The sequence below is a fragment of the Rhineura floridana genome, chromosome 2, assembly GCF_030035675.1.
Source record: "Rhineura floridana isolate rRhiFlo1 chromosome 2, rRhiFlo1.hap2, whole genome shotgun sequence".
Lineage (NCBI taxonomy): Eukaryota > Metazoa > Chordata > Lepidosauria > Squamata > Rhineuridae > Rhineura > Rhineura floridana.
The window spans coordinates 171,581,536-171,606,799 of record NC_084481.1 but is presented as its reverse complement, the minus strand read 5'-3'; the positions used below and the strand labels follow the sequence as shown (position 1 = coordinate 171,606,799).

The 25,264-nt window shown below is 42.1% G+C and overlaps 2 protein-coding genes across 2 annotated transcripts in view; one reads left to right on the top strand and one right to left on the bottom strand.

Moving 5' to 3' along the window:
• The window catches only part of EIF2AK4 (eukaryotic translation initiation factor 2 alpha kinase 4), a 79,182-nt gene extending 78,559 nt beyond the window's left edge, over nt 1-623 (top strand). Inside the window, exon 39 of the mRNA XM_061611457.1 lies at nt 275-623. Within this exon, the coding sequence (XP_061467441.1) occupies nt 275-332 (58 nt within the window). The 3' untranslated portion in view covers nt 333-623. The remainder of the gene's footprint in view (nt 1-274) is intronic.
• Nucleotides 624-8,177: 7,554 nt separating this feature from the next.
• Nucleotides 8,178-12,050, bottom strand: SRP14 (signal recognition particle 14). Its single transcript, XM_061613206.1, has 5 exons — nt 11,884-12,050; nt 10,461-10,533; nt 9,700-9,812; nt 8,834-8,866; nt 8,178-8,633 (listed from the first exon to the last, which is right to left on the bottom strand). The coding sequence occupies exons 1-5, from the start codon at nt 11,905-11,907 to the stop codon at nt 8,547-8,549; spliced, it is 330 nt and encodes a 109-aa protein (XP_061469190.1). The 5' UTR covers nt 11,908-12,050; the 3' UTR covers nt 8,178-8,546.
• Between the last annotated feature and the right edge of the window lie 13,214 nt (nt 12,051-25,264).

The following is a 25,264-nucleotide window of genomic DNA, read 5'->3' as shown; positions in this document are numbered from 1 at the left end:
TGTGTAAAGCAGCCCTCTGCTTGTGACAAAACCTGGACCCTCCCCATAGCCACCAGAACCGTGATTTGGACAGGGAGATAAAAGTGCACAATGCAACTTTCATCCATACACGTTACTATACATAGACTTAATTCATCTAGTACCATGTTGTGTGTGAGACTACAGTGTGTCAGCCACTGAAATTAAGGAGTCTGCTTTCTCTTGTAAGAGCTGACTATGGAGTTTTCTAAATGATTGGGAGTAATACTGCTGTTTTGCTTTTGCTTTCTTGCAGAGTGCCCGTGCTTGTCCTCTACACTTACAGAGATGACTATTACAAAATTATATTTTAGTAATGAATGTTTAAAGACACACACAATTTACTGTACTGGAGTGCTACCTGGAACCAATACATGCTTCCAGTCATGTTAATGTAAAGGAACATTTTGCACACTTGTTGCTGAGACAAATTCTGCTGAGAGGAAGACCGGGACAATTACTACCTTTTGAAGTATTAAGAATCTAGCTCCTTACTCATAAGTTTACTCATAGCTCCTTTGCATACACTCTCTGTTCTCTAATGCTGTAAATCTTGCCAGAATGTATTGTACAGTAGCCATTTTTATAAAGGCTTCATTTGGATACCTTGGTGTATAGTTATCTCTGTTTGAAGCAAAATGAGTGGGTGGAAGTACAAGTCTTCAACCAATTATTTTTTTAAAAAGACCCAAAGCACTAAACCCAGTATCCAGCCATCTTCTCCTTTCGAAGGGGTCTTCAATCCTTAAGAGATTGCTGCAAGCTATAGTGACAGAAACCTCCTCCCCAAAGTATTAGGATCTAAATTGCTTTCTACTCTTCAACTGCTTGCTGGAATGTAACTAGTGGGGATGAATAAAGCGGCATTCATTTACTGCAGGAAGTGGTGAAGGCAAGCAGCAGTCCTGTCACCTGTAGGACCAATTCCCCTCTTCCATACACTCTGTATACACCACAGTGAGCAAGCAAAGCACGTCTCACTCTTCTAGAGCTAATCAAGACAACTTCACTACCTATAGTAGCTAATTTATGTTAATGGAACAGTTGGATATATTCATTGGGGTGACATCAGTGTTGACAAAGCAGGCTTCTACAGTAGGGCCCTGCTTCCCGGTGCTTCGCTTTCCGGCGTTCCGCTAATGCAGCGGCTTTAATTCCCCTTTTTAAAGCAGATTTTTGTGATTTTGCGGCATTTTTGTGCGATGGGCCCCATTATAATCAATGGTTCTGCTTTACAGCGATTTCCGCTTTAAGGCGGGGGTCTGGAACTGAACCTGCCGTATAAGCGGGGCCCGCCTGTATTAGGGAAAAACACTTTAAAAAGTATTTTGTCCACTAACTTATTTGAGAACAGGTGAGGATTACCTTTGAACAAAGTTAAAATTGTCTACAGCAGGGGTCACCAACCCAATGAGCACAATGGTGTCCCCAAACGCCTTCTTGCGTATCACTAGAATGAACCATAACCCCCAGATTCAGACCTTTCATTGTCTACAAAAGTTGTAGCATTTTTAGTACCTGAGATGAGGCAAAATGTACAGATACCATTCTTCTCACTTTTTAGCCTGCTCTACCCTTTCAGCGTTTTACTTTGACACACATGGAAAAATTCCTGCAGATGCCCATATGTGTGAGTGAGTGGGGGAGCAGGGGGGAAGAGTGTAATATATCTGGGGCCTGGGTGTGAGAGTAGTAGATAAATGTGTGTTTCCTGGTACTGCAGATTAAAAACTACATTATTAAACAGCAACTGTGTGTGAGAGAGAGAGAGCAGTGTTGTATCTCCACAATCGGGACCAGAAAATCAAAGCTGACTTCCCATTGTAAGCCTGAGTTTGGCAGGGAGGGGGGTACTGGAAAACAGCAATGAATGTACTGTCTCTAATTTTGTGTTATGCATGCCCCCCCCCACCAACAATTTTGTGATCGGTGCCCACTGGACTTTTTTGTTAAAAATATATTTATTGGCTTAACTTACTGAATATACATCCAATCAGAACGTCAAGAAAAACTTGATATATTCTCCACAACTTATTCATGCCAATGTTTTGCATTATTTTGGATAGCTCATGTGTTTTATTAAGCGCTAACATTTCCTCATACTTCTCTGCTAGCTTGAAGAACATAAGAACATAAGAAGAGCCTGCTGGATCAGGCCAGTGGCCCATCTAGTCCAGCATCCTGTTCTCACAGTGGCCAACCAGGTGCCTGGGGGAAGCCCGCAAGCAGGACCCGAGTGCAAGAACACTCTCCCCTCCTGAGGCTTCCGGCAACTGGTTTTCAGAAGCATGCTGCCTCTGACTAGGGTGGCACAGCACAGCCATCATGGCTAGTAGCCATTGATAGCCCTGTCCTCCATGAATTTGTCTAATCTTCTTTTAAAGCCGTCCAAGCTGGTGGCCATTACTGCATCTTGTGGGAGCAAATTCCATAGTTTAACTATGCGCTGAGTAAAGAAGTACTTCCTTTTGTCTGTCCTGAATCTTCCAACATTCAGCTTCTTTGAATGTCCACGAGTTCTAGTCTTATGAGAGAGGGAGAAGAACTTTTCTCTGTCCACTTTCTCAATGCCATGCATAATTTTATACACTTGTATCATGTCTCCTCTGACCCGCCTTTTCTCTAAACTAAAAAGCCCCAAATGCTGCAACCTTTCCTTGTAAGGGAGCTCCATCCCCTTGATCATTCTGGTTGCCCTCTTCTGAACCTTTTCCAACTCTAGAATATCCTTTTTGAGATGAGGCGACCAGAACTATACACAGTATTCCAAATGCGGCCGCACCATAGATTTATACAACGGCATGATGATATCGGCTGTTTTATTTTCAATACCTTTCCTAATTATCGCTAGCATGGAATTTGCCTTTTTCACAGCTGCCGCACACTGGGTCAACATTTTCATTGTGCTGTCCACTACAACCCCGAGGTCTCTCTCCTGGTCGGTCACCGCCAGTTCAGACCCCATGAGCGTATATGTGAAATTCAGATTTTTTGCTCCAATATGCATAATTTTACACTTGTTTATATTGAATTGCATTTGCCATTTTTCTGCCCATTCACTCAGTTTGGAGAGGTCTTTTTGGAGCTCTTCGCAATCCCTTTTTAACAACCCTGAACAATTTAGTGTCATCAGCAAACTTGGCCACTTCACTGCTCACTCCTAATTCTAGGTCATTAATGAACAAGTTGAAAAGGACAGGTCCCAATACCGATCCTTGAGGGACTCCACTTTCTACAGCCCTCCATTGGGAGAACTGTCCGTTTATTCCTACTCTCTGCTTTCTGCTTCTTAACCAATTCCTTATCCACAAGAGGACCTCTCCTCTTATTCCATGACTGCTAAGCTTCCTCAGAAGCCTTTGGTGAGGTACCTTGTCAAATGCTTTTTGAAAGTCTAAGTACACTATGTCCACTGGATCACCTCTATCTATATGCTTGTTGACACTCTCAAAGAATTCTAATAGGTTACTGAGACAGGACTTTCCCTTGCAGAAGCCATGCTGGCTTTGCTTCAGCAAGGCTTGTTCTTCTATGTGCTTAGTTAATCTAGCTTTAATCATACTTTCTACCAGTTTTCCAGGGACAGAAGTTAAGCTAACTGGCCTGTAATTTCCAGGATCCCCTCTGGATCCCTTTTTGAAGATTGGCGTTACATTTGCCACTTTCCAGTCCTCAGGAACGGAGGAGGACCCAAGGGACAAGTTACATATTTTAGTTAGCAGATCAGCAATTTCACATTTGAGGTTTTTTTTAACTCTCCGGTGGACGCCATCCGGGCCCGGTGATTTGTCAGTTTTTATATTGTCCATTAAGCTTAGAACTTCCTCTCTCGTTACCACTATTTGTCTCAGTTCCTCAGAATCCCTTCCTGCAAATGTTAGTTCAGGTTCAGGGATCTGCCCTATATCTTCCACTGTGAAGACAGATGCAAAGAATTCATTTAGCTTCTCTGCAATCTCCTTATCGTTCTTTAGTACACCTTTGACTCCCTTATCATCCAAGGGTCCAATTGTCTCCCTAGATGGTCTCCTGCTTTGAATGTATTTATAGAATTTTTTGTTGTTGGTTTTTATGTTCTTAGCAATGTGCTCCTCAAATTCTTTTTTAGCATCCCTTATTGTCTTCTTGCATTTCTTTTGCCAGAGTTTGTGTTCTTTTTTATTTTCTTCATTCGGACAAGACTTCCATTTTTTGAAGGAAGACTTTTTGCCTCTTAGAGCTTCCTTGACTTTGCTCGTTAACCATGCTGGCATCTTCTTGGCCCTGGCGGTACCTTTTCTGATCTGCGGTATGCACTCCAGTTGAGCTTCTAATATAGTGTTTTTAAACAACTTCCAAGCATTTTCGAGTGATGTGACCCTCTGGACTTTGTTTTTCAGCTTTCTTTTTACCAATCCCCTCATTTTTGTGAATTTCCTCTTTTGAAGTCAAATGTGACCGTGTTGGATTTTCTTGGCAATTGGCCATTTACATGTATGTTTAATTTAATAGCACTGTGGTCACTGCTCCCAATCGGTTCAACAACACTTACATCTCGCACCAGGTCCCGGTCCCCACTGAGGATTAAGTCCAGGGTTGCTGTCCCTCTGGTCGGTTCCATGACCAACTGGTCTAGGGAATAGTCATTTAGAATATCTAGAAACTTTGCTTCTTTGTCATGACTGGAACACATATGCAGCCAGTCTATGTCCGGGTAGTTGAAGTCACCCATTACTACCACATTTCCTAGTTTGGATGCTTCCTCAATTTCATATCTCATCTCAAGGTCTCCCTGAGCATTTTGATCAGGGCGACGATAGATCGTTCCCAGTATTAAGTCCCTCCTGGGGCATGGTATCACCACCCACAACGATTCTGTGGAGGAGTCTGCCTCTTTTGGGGTTTCGAGCTTGCTGGATTCAATGCCTTCTTTCACGTATAGAGCGACTCCGCCACCAATACGTCCTTCCCTGTCCTTCCGATATAGTTTATATCCAGGGATAACCGTATCCCACTGGTTTTCTCCATTCCACCAGGTCTCCGTTATGCTCACTATATCAATGCTCTCCTCTAAGACCAAGCACTCCAGTTCTCCCATCTTGGTTCGCAGGCTCCTAGCATTAGCGTACAGGCACTTGTAAGCAGTGTCTCTCTTCAAGTGTCTTTGGCACTTGTGGTTAGGCCTGTGGTAATTTTGCTCTTCTGAATTTATATCCTGTGCCCCTGCTCTCACAATGCCTACTTCTAGGCCTACCCCTTTTAAAATTTCATCATTTCTTTGGTTTTTATCCCAGGGGGGAGGTTTATTCCGAACCGGACCTTTCTCAGCTCCTGTCGGGTTTCCCCCCTCAGTCAGTTTAAAAGCTGCTCTGCCACCTTTTTAATTTTAAGTTCCAGCAGTCTGGTTCCATTCTGGTTCAAGTGGAGCCTGTCCCTTTTGTACAGGCCCGGGTTGTCCCAAAATGTTCCTCAGTGCCTAACAAATCCAAAACCTTCCACCCGACACCATCGTCTCATCCACGCATTGAGACTGCAAAGCTGGGCCTGTCTGGCTGGTCCTGCGCGTGGAACCGGTAGCATTTCAGAGAAAGCCACCTTGGCGGTCCTGGCTTTCAGCATCCTACCTAGCAACCTGAATTTTGCTTCCAGGACCTCACGGCTGCATTTCCCCATGTCGTTGGTGCCAACGTGCACCACGACCACTGACTCCTTCCCAGCACTGTCTACCAAACTATCTAAACGACGGGCGATATCCGCAACCTTCACTCCAGGCAGGCAAAACACCTTGCGGTCTACACGCCCATCACACACCCCACTGTCTATGTTCCTAATGATCGAATCACCCACTACAAGGATCCCTCCACCCCCTGGAGATATATCCTCGGCACGAGAGGATAGCTGCTCATCCCCCAAGGAATGGGTCCCTTCTAAGGGATCGTTTCCCTCTTCCTCAGCTGGATGCTCTCCTTCCCCGAGACCATCGTTCTCCATGATAGCAAGAGACCTATCATCGTTGGAGTGGGACACAGCTATAACGTCCCTGAAGGCCTCCTCCACACACCTCTCTGCCTCTCTCAGCTTTTCCAGGTCCGCCACCTTGGCCTCAAGGAAATGAAGTTCCCGGAGAGCCAGGAGCTCATTGCACCGAGAGCACACCCACGACTGCTGTCCAACAGGCAGATAGTCGTACATGCTGCAGGCGGTGCAAAACACTGGAAAGCCCCCCACGCCCCTGCTGGCTTCTTACCTGCATAGTTTTGTTTAAGGTTTATTACGTCAATGGGTTGGAGACTGCGGTTTAGTTGAGGTCAGGGAACAGACGGACAGAATGGGGGGCCCTGGCCTCCTCGCCCTGCTGCCGAACTCGCTCTGCTGCTTAACTCGCTTTGTCAGCTGGGGCTCCCTCTAGCTCGTGGAGCAGGCTCCCTCACTAGGGTGCTCTGACTTTATCTGTGTGGCTGGTTCCTCCCAGCTACTGCTGCCAGCCAATGATGTGTTGAGGCTGATGGCTATCAGCTGGGGCTTAACTCCTTAGTATTCTCTCAGGCTTCCTTCCTTCCTGAGCGAGGGGCGGGGCTGTTTAAGCTTTTGGCTGCTTTTAATCTAATCAAGGGGCTGCGCCTTCCAGGCAAGTCTTTTGTGTTTTCCCACCTAGAACAGCCTGACCTTTCTTTAACCTAGGGAAACAGAGCTTGTGGTTGTGTTTCAGGAAGGCTGAAGCTGCCCTTTTTAGCAAGGACTGAGCAGACTCTCTCCCTGTACGTATCGGTGGAGTTTCCTTTTCCCCCTTCTCTCCGACTGGAATTTAGCCTTGTTTACAGTGTCCCCTGAAGCTTTCCTGCTAGGGTGGTGTTGAAAACTAGCTTTCTATACGCTTCCTTCTCCTAGGATCTGTCTCCTAAGATATAGGTTCTTTCAGGATTTGGCTCCTAGCTCAGGGTGACCTTGGGCTGCCCTTATTAGTTATTGCTCTGAGCTGTTTTACTTCAATTAAATAATGGAATAAATGGGAGCTACTTACCCTCTTTTCGCTCTGCTGCTTAACTCACCTTGACGCTTTGTCAGCTGGGGCCTTGACGCTTCGTCAGCTGGGGCTCCCTCTAGCTCGTGGAGCTAGTTTGAATGTTTTCAAACAGAACATTTAAACTAGGGTTGGGTCAGCCGTGGTCCTCCAGCTGTTGGACTACAGCTCTTATCCTCCCTGACTATTTTGGCCATGGGAGTTAGAATCCAACATCTGAGGACACTAGGTTAAGTAACCCTGATTTAGACACCAAGAACTGCTAGTAACATAGCTCCAGCTCACTGAGAAAATATTTACATTAAAGGCTGAATGCAAAGTTCATCAAACTGCAATCCAGCAATCTCATAGTTACAGTACAGTGTGTGTTTCCAGTTATGTTTTCTTCACATCTTACCTACACATAATCTCTGCCTAAACACAATTAGAAACCAGTAGTGGAATGTTCTTTCTAAGTGAGCATTTAGAGTCACCAGTAGTTCAGCAAAACTTCTTGTGTTATGTACGTTTTTCAGACAATGTAGCTTGACCTAATAGAAGCAAGCTAAGCTTTTGAGGCATCTTAAATCTGAATTCACTGGGCAGTATTCAACTAAATAATTACCATTTCCACTTGCACAACAGGACTTCCACATGCATCCCATGCCATCTCCAATTCTGCTTCCGTGGGTTGGAAGAACCCCCATAACAGATTTAGGGGATATACAGGAGAGGGTGAGAATGTTTCATTGTGCAAAGAAAAATCCTTGCACCAACAGAACATTTGCCTTAGTACTACATTGAATACAACTGATTGTTCCCCTTACGCAACTAGCAGCACCAGCTGAAGTTAGCATTTTGTTGTTATCACAAGCGGCAGTTATTCCATTGCAATGCAGGATCGCGGTCTCTACTTCTAAATTTTACCTGCCATGCCACAATTAAGCAGCAAAATTAATTTGATGCAACTGACCCTTGCCTTGCACCATGCTGCACAGAAAAATCTTGTCAATGCAGCACATATATGGAAAAATTGTGGAACCCAAGCATACTAACTGCTTAGAACACAAGATTCACAAACCAATTACAAACATGTCCAAATAGTATTGACCTCCAACTTCAACTATTAAAACCTTGCAGCTCTTTATAAGCAGAATAGCAAACCTAACACCAAAGCCACTTTTTCCAAGTAGTTTGTTTTTATTGTAGCTTTTTTGTACACCAGGTCTCATTTGATCAGTCTTAAGAAAGGTAGGCAGTAAGTTTCAGCATCAGAGGACTTCAAATATTAATCCTTTATTCTCCCTAAAGATAGGTTTTCCTGACAGGCATCCTCCAAAACAAAACCAGGGCAGATACAGAATTAATCAGCAGCTGCAATATATGCCTTGTGGACTTTTCTGCATATCACAATCCAGAGACAACTTTTCAGTTTAAGATGTTTACATTCCATTTATCAGCTAGAAGATCAAAAGTTGAGTAAGAAAAACAAAATATCACATGCTGGAATTTAGATCCACTGCAGGAATGAAAACATTGTGTTGAATCACTATGTTGCTTTGCTTTTTTTAGTTTTGCTTTTCTTGTCTTTCTTCTTTAAACCGTCCATATTAGCTCTGAGCAAATTTGAGTAAGCCTGCAACCAAAACAAACCAAACATTTAAGAAAACACATTCAAATACCATGAAATGATTATGAATGGCAGCAATTAATTTGTGGAATTAAAAGCATTAATGTGCTTAGGATTGCCCATCTTTTTCAGTGTGCTGCACTTAATTTAAATGATTAATCCATAAAATGTTCTGCTATGGAAGTGAAACCAATATAAAAACTTACCATCTGGAATTTGTTGACTTCCTTTGAACTCACCTATAAAAAAATTAGCCATGTTATCAAAATTTTACGAAATGATTTAATGTCAAAAACTTCTTCAAGAACAAGGTCCAATGACCACCACTTTTGGCTGAATACTTCAAGAACTATTCTAACAAGGGCTATGGCATCTTAATATGCCTTTGATTTACTGCAGAACGGAGAAACTTGCTCTTCAAAGAGCTTCACACAGCAACTTGAAAGATTTATAGACTTGGAAAAAGACATCCCTTCTCAAATGACTCTTCAAAAAAAGTCTCAAACTTTAAACTGCCATCTACTAACTCCTCTTTTTTTATGTATGTAGTGCCTTGGATTGCAATGATGAATGACGTTTGCCAGGTGTGGGGAACCTTTGCTCCTTCAGATGCTGATGAACTATGACTCCCATCAGCCCCAGCAAGCATAGCCAATGGCCAGGGATGATGGGAGTTGTAGTTCAAGAACATCTGGAGGGGCAAAGGTTTCCCATACCTATTGTAAGCAAAATGTTGTCCTGCTGTGTTTTGTTGTTGCTGTTTTGTTTCCAGGTAACCTTCTAGAACAAGGGATTCAACAAACTGCTAATTTTGTGTGACCTTCCCAACAGAATTGAGATTTTTAGGAATTGTATTTTAATCCTTATTATAGTGAACCTTATAATCTCTAGGATGAACATAGAGTCTACATGTACACTTTTAAAATTAGGTTAATTAAACCTAGACACAATCAAATTTATAACAATTAACAAAGAACTTCTTACGCACTCTATAAAGAGCCTTCCTTTTTACCATCAAGTATGTTAGCACCCAAATGAGTAAGCACATCATATTTCATCAAAGAGTACCTACCACTGTGCTTATCTTTTTCTTCCCGTCTGTTGCCCTAAGAAGACATTTGTTGTCTACAGGTTCAAAACCCTCAACATGGCCTTTTCGTGGGATGGGTCTTGTCCGACCATCATCTATATTAAGCAGAAGCATTAAAGTTACATACTTATACAATGTCCAAGGATGGTAAGAGAATGCTGAAAGGAGGCTTGCACTTTTACAGCTTTGAACTTTGCACCAAAGATTAGAATTCTGAATGTAGAAACTTAGAAACAAGAGCTTTGCTATGTTTAAATTGGGCACAATTAAATGTTTTTAAAAGTGCTAAGCATACGATGGCTATTCACTAGAGGCAAACAGATTGCCATCTCATCCCACAACCCTACTAACGCTGCCTCCCCTTCTCTTCCCAGTCTGTTCTTCTCTGGCCAGCAGGAATTAGCAGGATTGAGGATGTGATAGTGCATCCACTGCTCTTCACTTCTAGTCCCTCATTAGGACTTCTCTGCCCATCTTTCTAGCAAAATCAAAATACATATTGTAGAAGCTGAGAACTGCAGAAACTGTTGTGTTATTTTTTTCAGTTCTCATACATAGATTTCAGTGTTATTTCAACAATGTAATTTAATCAATTGGCTGAGGACAGAAGAGTTTTCACTCCTTTCTTTTTCTTTCAAAGGGACGATGCTGAAGAAAAAAATGAATGTTGAAAAAATATGAAAGCCAAACACAAAGGAAAATGTACTACTTCCAACTGCTGAAACACTTAACATAATACTTACATTTCTTTAATGTTATATAGACACTTCCTGTGCTCCTGCATTTCTGAAACAGTCTTGTAAGCTCTGTTAAAAACTGCAAACAAGAACACCGTTTCTGTTTAAGAATGATCACAGATAGTTTAAAAACATTTATGGACTTCTTACCCAACCTTAGCTAACAATAACCAATTTTCATAGCAGCTTATAGTGGTGCCATCCTATTACAATGGCTGCATTTAGATATTTGTCCAAAGCTTCATAAATGATAATTTATGAATGCTGAGCCAGTGTGCTCCCCCATCCCTGGCATGAAGATCCTGACTTCTACTCATTACATCGGAGCCAGGAAACACAGGCTTGATGTTGGCTACCAAGTCAGAATAATACAACAGAACTGGATCCTGGTTTATCCTGATTCAACAACTGACACTAAGCCAGAGTAACTGGGAATTCTGAGTCAATGTAATGTAATCCTCTTTTGAGGATTTTCTGTGGAGATCCTGGCATACCTTTAGTTAGAAAATTTTTGTGCCAGGTAATAAAATTGTCTTCAAGTAATTAGCTTATTTATTTAAAGTAGTTCTGTATCTTTTATTACAAAAGTATTCCAGATGATACCAGATAGCCCAGGTTGACTAATCTGTGAGGCCTTCCAGATGTTAAACTCCCATCAGCCCCAGCAAACATGGTCAGTGCTCAGAGAGGAGTTGTAGATCAAGATCTGGAGGACCCCCAGCTGCCCATCCCTGGGTTAGAATCTTCACAAAACCCAAGCCACGGAATTAAGGTCAACCTTTTCAGTGGTGGTTTGTTTATTATTTTATTTATGTATTAAATTTACATCCCGCTCTTCTTCCCAGGAGTCCAGATGTTTCCAGCTTACCTCTGTAGCACTTGCAATTTTACTGCCCGTGTGAACGAGTAGAAGGGCTCTGACAGCTCTTTCAAGGTGAAAAGCGGGACATAATTTTTAAATAAATACATACATACAGAGCATAGTAATAAGATCGAAGTGCTTCCTGAGAGGGTAGAGTTCACGCCTGCGTAACCAGGAGCGATTAGTAGGAAAGGGTTTCTGCAGCAAGCAATGCCGCCTCTATAGACTTTTCAGCATCGAGAGCTCCCTTCCCGAGGTCTCGTCAGTTTGTGGGGGGAAAGCGATAGAGAAAACACGGGCGCCCCTGTATAGGTAAGCCACCACAGAGCGCCGCTATCCCCCATTTGTAATTCACCACCGCTTCTACTCTACACAGCGGGGCGAAGAGGCTACTATTTACACCCATTGAGTCGCGAAGCAGCCAATACCAGAAAGCAGAATTTGAGACCCAAAGAACGACACACACACCCTCCCCACTCGGCAACGCCCGTCCTCCCCCCAGCTACTTCCCCACTCCCACCCCTGTATTCGCAGAACAGAGAATGAGAAGGTGTTGGGCCGCCGCACCTGCTCGCTCTCCAGTAACACCATGACGGGCTCACCCCAGCTTTCCGCCCGTTTCTCTGTCGCGTGCTCAACAACGGCGAGTGCCCCGTCACAATTCCGAGTAACCGGCCCGGAAACGGAACTGCTTTCGGTGCCACACAAGCCAGAGAGGTGGTGAGGCTAGAGAGGAAAGCCCATTTGGTTTGCCTCTGCCCCCGCAAGGCTACAGCCGGACACTGCAACCAATTCTATCCCGCTCTTCCGGCCACAGCTCGAAACAAGTTGAGGTTTAAAGTTGAGCCACCCACGATCCAGTCCCCGAACCTGTTTTATTTTAATTACCTATAGGACCGGCTCCGGCGGCGGGATTTGAAGTTGCTCCTTCTGGTCTCTGGTTTTACTCTGGCAAGCTCGGGCGCTGCCTTGTAGAAAACAATGTTTATTAAAGATAAGTAATGAAAATGTGCTAATTTGAAGCTTACATATATATTATTAAAACTCAACAGTGACAGTGTTTTTAAATTCTCTACAGACAATACACCCCCTTATTGCCTGCACCTGGGACGAACCACTCCCACTGCTGTGCCCTTGGTATGCCACTGATGTCCACCCCTGCACTATAGTATTATATCCTTATGTTCTTTCTTTTCACATTATGACATAATGCAATCTTAAGCAAGTCTTACCGGGTACAGCGGTTTGCTCCCAAGAAAGTTGTTCCAATGAGGAAAAAGGAACACAGACTGTGGCAAAAGAAATGCAAGCAGCCAAAAAGGGAACCAACAACTACATAAGAATTTGAGGAGCACATTGCTAAAAACATAAAATTATTTAAATGCATCAGTAGCAGGAAAACGGGTAGGAAGGCAGTTGAACCTTTGGATGACAAGGGTTCCAAAGGTGTACTGAAGAAGAAAAATGAGATTGCAGAGCAGCTGAGTAGGAAGATATGGCTACTAGCCATAGAGGATATGATTTACCTCCTCTGTCAGACGCATATGCCTCTGTATACCAGTTTATGGGAATCACAAGTGGGAAGACTGCTCTTGCATTCATGTCCTGGTTGTAGGCTTCCCATGGGCATCTGGTTGGCCACTGTGAGAACAGGATGCTGGACTAGGTGGGCCTTTGGCCTGATCCAGCAGAGCTCTTCTTGTGTTATTATGATAGAGAAGTACTCACCCAAGTCATCCCCAGCATGTATCCAAAAGAACATGTAAATATTTGTGTACCCTGACTCGTGAAAAAGACATATAGTATGCACTGCCAGGCTATCCCATAAATTTCAGCATATGCTCATCTTCCAGTGATCTTCCAGCCTTAAGGTCCATTACTTCCCAAAGCTTTTGGTTGGTTTCATTACTCATGCACTGTAAAGCTGGAGTTACAGATCTCCGCTGCAGCTATTTCCCAGATCTCCAAAGAGGTAGAATGTACTATCCCCACATACTGAAAGTTGCAGCAGCTGAGATGTGTGAGACTAAACTCCTTTACACTGTTCACATAAGTAGATGACTCCTGTGAGTAGGAGTGCTTTCACCTATACGTTTAACAGCAGCCTGAGACAAAAATTAAATTGGTGACACTTTTCCTATAATTTTATCTCCGTGCAGGGAAAAGCTTCACCTGACACACATTTCTGTGTGTCAGGCTATTTTTAAAGGCACTATGGCATAAGGGCCAGTGAAAAAACAAAACAAAAAACAGTGGAACCAAGTGGCTTAATGTAACTTTTAAAGGAGTCTCAACATCTTCCCAAACTACATCTTTGGATATATTTATTTATTTTATTTATTTATTTTATTACATTTTTAGACCGCCCTATAGCAATAAGCTCCCAGGGCGGTGTACAGCATAATATATAAGATATTATGGATATAAGACTGACTTTCAAACACATTCCTTTGATTTCACATCTCAATATAAGAAGCAACCCTGAGCAGTTTCTTCAGTGTTTTCTAGACAGTCCTTTGAAATACCAAACCTTCTTGGAAGTATTGCACTTAAACATTCCCTCCACATGTAGAAGAAAATGTGGAGACTGGGGTGGACTGCACCTGTTGGCCACACCTCCAACATCACCATGCCCTATTGGCCCCACCTCCAATGGTCACACATTCAGTGGTATGTCTAAAATAGGCCACTCGCTGAAATAGGTGCTCCTTATGATCAGGAATTCTGACTACTCCAGGTTCCCATCTTGATAAGCACCTGCACATATGTAAGGATCTCTTTTCAGATATGCTGCTAAACACAAGTGAGTGGGTGCAGCCCCCTATTAAACATGTTGTTTATGTATGGAAGGAATAACTGAAAGAGGTAATAGCTCTAGATGATACGTACACAAGGTTTGCTTAGGTCTTCATGCACCTGCCCAGATTCTAAGATCCTGGCTTTTCGAGGTGACCTTGCCTCATGAGGTGAGTGGGTGGTGACCAGAGCATGGACCAATTGTTTCCAGCTCTCCCACTAGCCAGGCACCTTTTAGCCTGCTGCTGTTTTGGTGTTTTATTGTCACTTTACTTTTTTATTGTTTTATTGTGATTGTTGTGGTTGTGGACTGTGTGATGTTCCTGCTTATAGTGTAAATATGGTAAGTGCTGTTTATATAGAAGACATATGGTAAGTGGAGTGAAAGAGGAGGGGGGACTACATGAGCAGTAGAATGCTGGATGATTGGCTGAGCATTTGAATGGCTGGGAGTATAAATGGAAGAATGACAGTTGAATCTGGGTGGATGTTGGGAGTGTGGAGAAAGAGGTGTTTGAGGGTGGAGGTCAGGAGTGTGGAGAAAGAGGGAGTTGGAGTTCTGATTAATAATAAGTCAAGTACAAAACAGGAATAGATGAAACCATACGCTTGTGAAACATTCTAAAACTAATCTTGTTATTTCTGATATTTAATAAATACTTATTTGGTTTACCAAAGGCCTGATCCTTGGCTGGGGGATATACATACCAGAAGGGAGGGCAAGGTAATTACCAAGGCTGAACAGAAACAGTATCTAATGGTGGCAGTGGTGAAGGGAGGAATAATAACAATTCAAGTATCCAGAGCAACCCAGAGTTGTATGCGTTATCTATAAAGATACAAGGGGGTTGGGAACAGCATAAGCACGCAGTCACAAAAGTAACCAGCTAGAGAGAGACTCAGGCAAAGTCTCTGGGAGTATTGGTTATAGGACGTGACTGGTTGGTGCTGCCTAGCAGGGGGATCTGGTGAGATCTGTGCTAGAGTGGAGTGAGAAACCATATAAAGGACATCCGGACTGGTGGTATCCCTGGTGGTGCCTAGTGAAAGGCAGTAGCCACAAGCAGGTGGGAACCTGACAGGGACAACCAGGGAAGGACGTCACAGACTGCCCTGAGAGCTCAATTTTGAGCAGAAGGGTAAAATATTAAAATTTAGAAATAAACCAGTAAAGCCATAATCCTGTATATCTTTTCAGATACGAGTATGGCTTGCACAACTGTTCCTATTTTAATTTCTCTAAAAATATAGTGTGATCTCAAGTCAGGTGCCTGCCCCAGACGCTGAACAGAAATCGGCATGCATTTTGCCATCATAAGCAGTAGGAGGCACTGTGGCTGCATAAAGAAACTAAAGTTAATTCTACTCTGTTGTTTCATGATGTACAAGTAAAAAAAATTAAATTAGCTGATCTTTTGTTGTGACTTAGATCAATTTATAATATTTAATACAACAATGCCATAGGAGGAATAATGACAAGCAGACATAATTTTTGAAGTTGTCTAAGCAGGAGCATTAAAAGTAGAAATATGTTTTTCTTTAAGATAAACATTTTGTAGAGGGCCTTTTCCAGGGACATACAATGTGCCATGAATACTTCTGGAACTGCAAGGTACTTAAATTATTATCCACAATCATTCTGGCAATGTTATTCTAAAGTAATGGTGCTGTTGATACATTGGGATACCTAAGACCTCACCCCTTTGTGCTAGTTATTATAATCACTTCATTTTCCATTTTCTTCTCATTATGAGTAGGAAGTCAAGCAAGGAACACCACAATCTTAGTTGGCTTTGCTATTGTTGTAGTGTTTTTTAAACAAGCTGTTGTACATTATGATTTCCAAGTGGACGCTGAGACCCATCCTCATGGTCTTAAAACTGGGATGCCTTCTCTTGAATTCTGGCAGGGCTCTTGTGCCTTTAAGTTGTACAGCACCAGGATAAGAGGGGGAGCGTTTCCTGACACGCACATACAGGGGTAAAAAAAGCCTCCATTGCTGAATTTCTCCTTGCCATGCAACTGTTAAAAGCCTTGCTAGAGAGAGAGAAAATGTTGACAAAAGTTTTGTAGGTCAATTGGCTGGATACCAGAACCTGAAGCTAGGAAACAGCACAGTGCAAAGCAGCATTGCTAGGGGTGGGTGAGAAATTTAATTCAGTTTACATTTCAAGCTGAATCTGTCAAACTGACACTTTCCAAAATAATATGAGAACCAAACCACAGCCATCCTTCGAAATTCGCACTTATTCGAATTTTGCAATGCAGTTCACCAACCAATCAATGTTTACAAAAATACGTATGTTAGGGGAAAGCGTGCATAAAACAAATATATGAGTGAAAATTATTTATTTATTATTTATTTATTTATTAAATTTATATACCCCCCCTTCCTCCCAGAAGGAGCCCAGGGCGTCAAACAAAAACACTAAAAACAGTCTAAAACATTATAAAAACAAAATACTTTAAAACATATTAAAACAAAAAATCTTTAAAAACATCTTTAAAAGCTATTACGACACAGTCTGTGATAAGATGTCTCCTTAAAAGGTTTGTTGAAAGAAGAAGGTCTTCAGTAGGCATCGAAAAGATAACAGAGATGGTGCCTGTCTAATATTTAAGGGGAGGGAATTCCACAGGGTAGGTGCAGCCACACTAAAGGCCCATTTCCCATGTTGTGCAGAATGGACCTCCTGATAAGATGGTATCTGCAGGAGGCTCTCACTGCAGAGCACAGTGATCTACTAGGTATATAAAGGGTAAGATGATCTTTCAGGTATCCTGGTCCCAAGCTGTATAGGGCTTTGTACACTAAAACCAGAACCTTGAACTTGGCCCAGTAGCTAATGGGCAGCCAGTGCAATTCTTTCAGCAGTGGGGTGACATGTTGGCGATACTCTGCCCCAGTCAGCAGTCGTGCTGCTACATTTTGCACCAGCTGCAGCTTCCAGACCAACCTCTACCACCTATGTAGCCCCACATAGAGTGCATCACAGTAATCCAGCCTGGAGGTTACCAGTGAATGGACAACAGTGGTCAGGCTACAAAATGTATTATATAAGAAATTGCTTCCAAAAATGTGTATGTTAGTCAAAACCATGTACAAAAATTTGTTCATTAGGAGAAATTTGCACTAAAATGCTGGAGAATTTTTGTGAGGATTTTTTAAAAAACCACAAATTCCTGCAGAAATGTGGAGAAATTTCTCAATTTGAGATTGGTGCATCTCAGTGGATCAGGGCAGACTGTCTTGCTTGTGTTGCATTTTGGAAGTTAGCCCCTTAGTGACCTCTACCTTGCTTGTGACTTGAACTGAAAGAACACGTTCTCATGACTGCAGAGATTACAGCAGTGGTATCTTGGCAGCAGTAAGGAAGAACTCCAAATTTAATATTAATGGATTCCTTTAGGATAATTCTCTCTTCAAATGAACAATGGGACTGGTTCAGCTCCATTTATAATTCTTTAGAATCTATGAGACAAAGTTTGTTTCCCCAACTACAAGAATTTACCCCATACATTTCACCAAAGATCAGAGCTTGGAAGTAATTTGTTACAAAAAACATATTACTTGTAATTTATTACTTTTTTGAGGAATGAGCCAGTAATTTCTTTATGTTTTGATTGTAATAGGAGTGATTTTATTACTTTTGAGGAATAATTGTAATGTTTCCAGAATTACTGTTGGGTGTTACTGGGTGTGTGTGTGTCTTTTTCTCTTCTGATTCATGAATAAAAATCAGGTGCCTCAAACTGGGCTTCTGTGCAGTGTCACTCTTCCCTTGTGCTCTGTGGGTGTCTAGGAGGTGACAAGGAAGGAGGTAGGGAGAAAGACAAGGTGGAGTGGAGAAAACAATGGTTAAAAAATGGACAGTGGTGGTGAAGAATGGAGTGCATGGAGAAAGGAGCTGGAGGGCAAGGACATGGATGAAGAAGGAGGAGGAGGCAGCAGCGGAATGGAGATAAAGAACTGTGGAGGTGAGAGACGACAAGGAGTGTGTGTGTGTGTGTGTGTGTTTGCACTTGGCACACAAAGCAGCCTCCACTGTCCTCCTGGGCTACTTTGCTGCATTTGCAGTGTTTTAACAATTTTGCACCCCAGGGGAAAATGTTTGCTTGGGTGGGTGTGCCTTAGTTGGTGGCAGGGCAGGTTCTGGGAGGTGGTTGAGTAAGAGAGATTATGCTTGCTGGCTGAGAGTGGGGGGGGTTGCACTTGGTTTGACCCACAAAGATCTGAATGGTGGCTTCTGCCTCCCTCCCCGCCTCCCTTACCAGTGAAGAGACCACCACTGCTATCTTATGGATAAACATAATTATTCTACTACCTCTTTGTGTGTGTTTATTTTTAATGTTGTTCTAGGCTACTTAGGTGCACAGCAGCCAAAGCCAGCACCTTACAGGCACTTTAGTTTGTTTTTTAAAGTAACTTAACTGTAATTGTAGTGATTACTTTTGAGTAACAGTAAAGTAATCAATTCCTTTCAGAACAATTGTAATTGTAATGGTAATTTATTTCTTTTTGGGGCCATGTAACAGTCATTGTAATTTATTCCTTTTTAAAAATAATCTTCTAAGCTCTGCCAAAGATATAAAGTATAATCTTTAACATATCTGATATGAAGAAGTCCCAAAATTACAGTTCCAGGGAATTCTTTCATGCCCCTTCTGTCATGGAAGGGACCATGGAAGGGATATTTCCAGCTTCTCCACCGCCCCCTGCCTTTGAAAGCCTTATAAGAAGTTGCTACCAGACTGGGACTCTGAGCAACATCATGGGATTTCTAGTGGGTTACGAGGAGCCAAGTGAAACTGTCAACATTCTCTTCTTATTTTTGCTATTGCCAGAAAGTGTAAGGTTGCCTGCCAAGAGATATAATGTTGCTGTGCTCATGATATTGAAAAGTTGTTTTTGTTTGCTGTTACATTTACTGTTACATTACTGTTTTTTATTTTTTGTTGTTAGGAAATTGTTTTTGCAGTTGTTTTTGAGATGTACTTCTGTTCACCTCATTGTAAGCCACTTTGAGCACAATTGTTTTGTGGAAAAGTGGCATACAAATAAAATGATGAATGAATGAATGTCAGCACACACACCCTTCTTTCCATATACACCTCTAAGACTAAAATGTTAGAAAAAGGGATAGGTTTTAGCCCATTCAGTCAGTCATCATTTTCTGCATCATGCTTCATCATCATCATTATTACTGCAATCAGCACCCACCAGATTGAGATGCTCTGAGATAAGAAACTTCTATTGAGGAGTTTTCATCTCTGGCTGCCATCCTAGAACTCAGATCAACTGCACTGGCAGGGCTTGTGAGTTTTCAGAGGAAACTTACGCATGGAAACTCCTGATCCTAACCTCTGGTGTTGGTTGCACCATACACTTACACTCATACGTATACACTCAGGCATACTCATTTGCACATCACCATAATATGCATGCTATTCCTGCAATGAGCATCTCAGCAGACCAGTTTGGAGATGAAGAGTTTTATACCCTGATTTTCCTTCATCCTAACCTAGAGCAACTATAGGGCTCGTGAGTCCCTTAAGGAAACTCTAGGCATAGAGATCTTGGCCTAAGCTACTTGGTTCTGACTGCTACACATACACATGACATCATTAAAAGCAGCAAGAGCCTCTCCAGGCACAGGATAAGTAAAAATATTGCAACTTTTATCTATTTTCTAGGAGTGTCATAACTCCACTGCTTTATTTCTGTTGTAGATTAGAGTCTCTTATTTCTTTAGATTAGGGGTATGAATAGGTCAGGATATTAAACTGAACATACCCGTGCTTGGTTTTTGCTAAATCGCAAAGTTGCACTGCATTCATGTGAAATTATTTTCTGTAATAAAAATTCTTGCTCTTTACATATAATTGGCATAATCATGCCTTTATGGGTGTTGGAACTGTTTTAAACACATTTTTGGAACAGCGCATGTTTGAATCCTGCAAAGTTCCCACCTCTGATAAGTGTGTTTAAGGGTCATGTGTGAAGTACACACACACATGCATGTCCCTGCACATGTAACAAAGGCTACATTACTTTGTTTGGATTCACTAAGTAAAAATGTTCAACAACTATTGATCTTGTAAGTTCCTAATACATGTGTTTGCAGAAAGACAAAATGAAAGACTGCAAGAATTGCGTAATATAATTCAGGCAACACCATAACTACAGCTATTGCTTCTCAAAGAAGAACGCAAGGAGTGATCTTGCATTAGGTCTTGCTTCTCTCAAGGCCCTTCATTCACATAGGAATGACAGTCGCTCCACCCACTTTGCTAAGGCTATCAGTGGCTACAAGTCATGGCAGCGGTATTCCAGGATCCAGGATCAGAGACAATATGCCTCTGAATGCCGCTCCCTGGGGAACAGCAGTAGCTGATGAGAGCTATTGCACTCCTGTCTGCTTGTGGGCTTCCCATAGGCACCTGCCACTGACCACTGTGGGGGAAAGCAGCATAGTCCTTTGATGTGATCCATCAGGGCTCTTCTTATAGCCTTATGTTCTTATGATACCTCACTGCCAGACAACATGCAGTGGGCCAGAACACAGGAGTGTAGAAAAATCTTCTTCTTTTTTTTTACAATAATTTTTATTCAAATTTTCATAAAACATACAAAACAAAATCATAAAACATTCAAAGACAAAAAACAAAACAAAACAAAAATGGTTAAACAAAAAAATAAAATGTTGACTTCCCATTTGTCGCAGATCAAATCAGTTATAGGTCTACAATATATAACAATCCTGTCTCTTAAATTATATTATAAAATCACTTTCCTCCAGTAGTTATCTTAATTAATCATCAAATCTCATAAACATTACTTTATTCTTTCCACAAAAAGTCAAAGAGAGGTTTCAATTCTTTAAGAAATATATCTATCAATTTTTCTCCTAATAAACATGTCGATTAATCCATCTCGTTAATAGTAATAATAATCTTATTGTCATAACCATAGTCCAAATAAACATATCGATTAATCCATCTCATCAAAATCTGTTAGGTCCAATAATTTCAATAGCCATTATTCCATTATCCATATTAATTCCATCTTCCATCTTCAATAGTCCTGTTAAGTCCAGTAATTTCAGTGTCCAATCTTCCATTATCAGTATTCCATAATAATCTTGCTGTCATAACCATAGTCATATAATAAGAGTCTGATGGGAATTTCCTCTATCCCAAATATTTTCTTGCCATCAATTCTGAATAATTTGCTGAAATATTGTTGTAAAGTCATATCTCTGTTCTTCTTTTTTACAAAATGCACTGGCTCATCTCTTGAGAGTTTTTCCATTGTCACATGGCTGCAGTTAATTCCATATATTTTCTCTATATCAAGCTCCATCACGTCATTCCAGTCCAGAAGATTATCCAAGCCATTGATAACTTTATCTCTAATATCTTCATTAATTTCTTCAGAGATAACGTTAAATTCCAAACAGTAGATTTTATTTCTAATATCCATAAACTCCAGATCTTTTTCCAATTCCACATTTGTTCCAATCTCCAGGGCTTGTATCTTCCCTTTATTTTTTCTTTTCTCATCTCTGATCTCATTCTCCTCTCTCACAGGATCCCCTATTTCTTTAAGCTCCTGCGTCATTTTGCTCAGTTCAATTTTCAGCTCCTTACTGCCCTGTCGCAGGGTTTGTTTCGTTATCTCAATCTCATCCATTATTTTCTGAAACATAATTACTTCCAGATTCTCAGCCACTTTCTTGATTGCCATTTTTAAAACCACGAAAACAAAACAAAACAAAAATAAAGAAGAACCACTTCTTATTTCAGCAACAATTGGGTTAATATTCCAGGCTTGATGACATCACAGTATAAACAGAGCAGCCTGCCTTATCTCTCTATGTTCAAGAATACAAAACAAATTTAGTTTCCAGCATCAAAACAGTTAGTGGCGTCGTGAAGAAGCAGATTCGTCAAAATAAAATAGACCAAAAAGAGAATAGTCCCAGACAATATAATGTTCCTCGGAATAGAAATCCCTCTTCTGTTTATATCTTTAGAATGCACTTCCAGGACAGCTTTTTGCAATAGAAACAGAGATAAGCTGTTAATTTCGTGAATAACAGAGAAGAGTTATAGCTCACCCAGAAGTTCTTTAAAGCTAATTCATTTGACAAATCTCTTTTTGCTGCAACAATTTAAACCAAGTAAAAAAAATAATAGAAAGAAGGGTGCTTTCCTGTTAGTCCGTTTTCTCTTTGAAGAAAAGATAAACGTATCGCATTAATCAGATAGAGCTTGTTCGGAAGTCCGTCCGGCATTGCTGGCTGGACCTTTTCTCATAAATTAATGAAATCCAGTCCTCCCAACAAAAACAGGCTTTTGAGGTTGATCTCTACGTTTCTCCCTGCCCGGGAGAAATTTCATCAGTCAAAAAAAAAAATGTTCTGACTGATTTATATCTGAATAAGCTTCTTTTGAGGCGGGAGCCCGTCTCAAAAGCAGGCACAAGCAAAGTCACCCTTCCCGGAAGTCCGAGTGTAGAAAAATCTTCAAAGGTGAGGACAAAGACACCCAAAATGGAGAGACAAGGGAAAAGTAACTTTGCTGTTGTTGTTATGTTCCTTAGAGTCGATATGACTTATGGCGACCCTATGAATCAGCAACCTCCAAGAGCATCTGTCATGAACCACCCTGTTCAGATCTTATAAGTTCAGGTCTGTGGCTTCCTTTATGGAATCAATCCATCTCTTGTTTGGCCTTCCTCTTTTTCTACTCCCTTCTGTTTTTCCCAGCATTATGGTCTTTTCTAGTGAATCATGTCTTCTCATGATGTGTCCAAAGTATGATAACCTCAGTTTCATCATTTTAGCTTCTGGTGACAGTTCTGGTTTAATTTGTTCTAACAGCCAATTATTTGTCTTTTTCGCAGTCCATGGTATGCACAAAGCTCTCCTCCAACACCACATTTCAAATGAGTTGATTTTTTCTCTTATCTGCTTTTTTCACTGCCCAACTTTCACATTCGTACATAGAGATCGGGAATAGCATGGTCTGAATGATCCTGACTTTGGTGTTCAGTGATACATCTTTGCATTTGAGAAAAAATAACTACTAGAAGGGAAAGGGGTGGCATGCAATAGCCCCCTTCACAAGTTACTTGTGTGTAGAGGGCAAGGGTGTTGAAAGTGGGCTCGGGGGCCACCCTCAACAGTGTCCTGCTCTTCCTGCCCCCACCGTTGCCATAGTCAGGATAATGGTCTGCAGCAGTGGAGGCTCCCTGCACGATTTAGGAACCTCATCAGCCAGGGCTCTATCATGCAGGGAGCTTCCATGCGTAAAGAAGGCTCCCACTGCAGACATTATCCTGAACATGGCAAGGGTGAGACATGAGGAGCAGCATGACATTAGGGGAAGGGTGAATTGCACTGAGAGGTCCTGACGCTGATTGTAGCAACAGTGCCATTAATTACAGGTTGGAGAATATGAAAGGAAGGGAGCCAGGGAAAGAACTGAGAGTTTCAGCAGTGAATGGAAAGATATTGTCTGAATTCCAGGTCTATCTGTTGATGGACATCAGGTCTTCTCAGAACAGAGGGGAACACCTGGAATATAAATTTTTCAGAGGTCTGTACAGGCCTCACCATCAGTCAATCCCAGATATCCTGTCCTCTGATGCTAGTTATGTATATTTATTTATTTCACTTATTTGAAGTCTTACTTCCTCTTCCTACCCAGAAAATGTCATGTGGCCACCCCTGCCCCCATAGGATTGCTCTGTAACTGCAATCCTATACCAAGTCACCTGGGAGGAAGCTGCACTGAACTCAGCAGGGCTTACTTTTGAGTAGACATGCATAGGATTGCACTGAGTAGACATAATGTGATAGCATTAGATGTCATAGCTGGTTTGCCTGAATATAGCAGATGAGTTAATAACAGATAATGGCTCACAGTTCATGATTCATTTGATCAAGACTCTTTGATCTTTAAGCACAGGGATATAGTAACAAGATTTTATTGTGAACAAATTGAATGGGGTAACAGCAAAGTTAGGAATAAAATAATTTATGAGATATACAAGTTAGGACACTTCCTGACCTTTCAGGTGTAGTGCATGCTGATTAATTTTGTAGCTTGAGCAAAAATAAATAAACAAAAAAGCACATTTGTGTGTTTAAAATTATGATCCTGTTATGATGCAAGCACTGACTGCCTCCACAGCTCAGATTGCCAGCCCAGCCTTGTGTAACACTCTGCTATTGCTTCACCAACATTTAGCCTTAAGCTGAGCCTTATTCAGGAGCAGCAGTTCTGTCTCAGTCATGAAAATGGAAATGGACTGCCTTCAAGTCAATCCCGACTTATGGCGACCCTACGAATAGGGATTTCATGGTAAGCAGTATTCAGAGGGGGGTTACCATTGCCTCCCTCTGAGGCTTGCCCTCCCCAGCTGGCTAGGGCCTGCTCAGCTTGCCACAGCTGCACAAGCCAGACCCTTCCTTGTCCACAACTGCCAGCTTGGGGGCAACTGGGTTCCTTGGGACTATGCAGCTTGCCCACGGCTGCACAAGTGGCAGGGCACATAACCCCTGAGCCACTCACTGTGGGGATGATCTTTAGCTGGCCCTTGACACCCAGGAGACACGAGCAGGGATTTGAACTCACAGACTCTGGACTCCCAGCAAGGCTCTCCTTCCCACTGTGCTATACCAGCTGTGTCTCAGTCATAAGGTCCACCTTTATTGAAAGGCACTACTTTAGTTAAAGGGATCCAACTCTCTCCAGCAGTCTTTACTCTGGTGGAGCAGGGGAGACTGGTTGTACTGAGCTTTCTGTGGTGGAGGCCTCTGAGTCAGAGGACTAAAATGCAACATCCATGGGCCAGAGGGGCATTGGTACCCCTTGCCCATCTTGCAGATATGCTTCTGAGTATGACTCTTTCTGCTTCATGGCTCCCAAGGGATCCTATTTGGCCAGTGAGGCCATTTCCCCCAAATCACGCTCACCCACCCACTAGCTGATGTCACTAGTGAGGGCAGGTGTTTGAAGGTACGCTCCCATCTGTTCATCAGCTCATCAGTTGGTGGGCAGATCAGAATGTGCCTTCAATCACCTCCACGCAGTCTGAAGGCTAAGGACAGGGGCGGGGGACTTTGAAGGTGCACTCCCATTC

What these genes read in the sequence shown, in the direction of transcription:
- SRP14 (XM_061613206.1), bottom strand. Translation starts at nt 11,907, where the DNA reads ATGGTGTTACTGGAGAGCGAGCAG. An exon ending in TGTTACTGGAGAGCGAGCAG is followed by an intron (nt 10,534 to 11,883) that starts GTGCGGCGGCCC and finishes TCTTGTTTGCAG; the next exon opens with TTTTTAACAGAGCTTACAAG. An exon ending in CTATATAACATTAAAGAAAT is followed by an intron (nt 9,813 to 10,460) that starts GTAAGTATTATG and finishes TGCTTAATATAG; the next exon opens with ATGATGGTCGGACAAGACCC.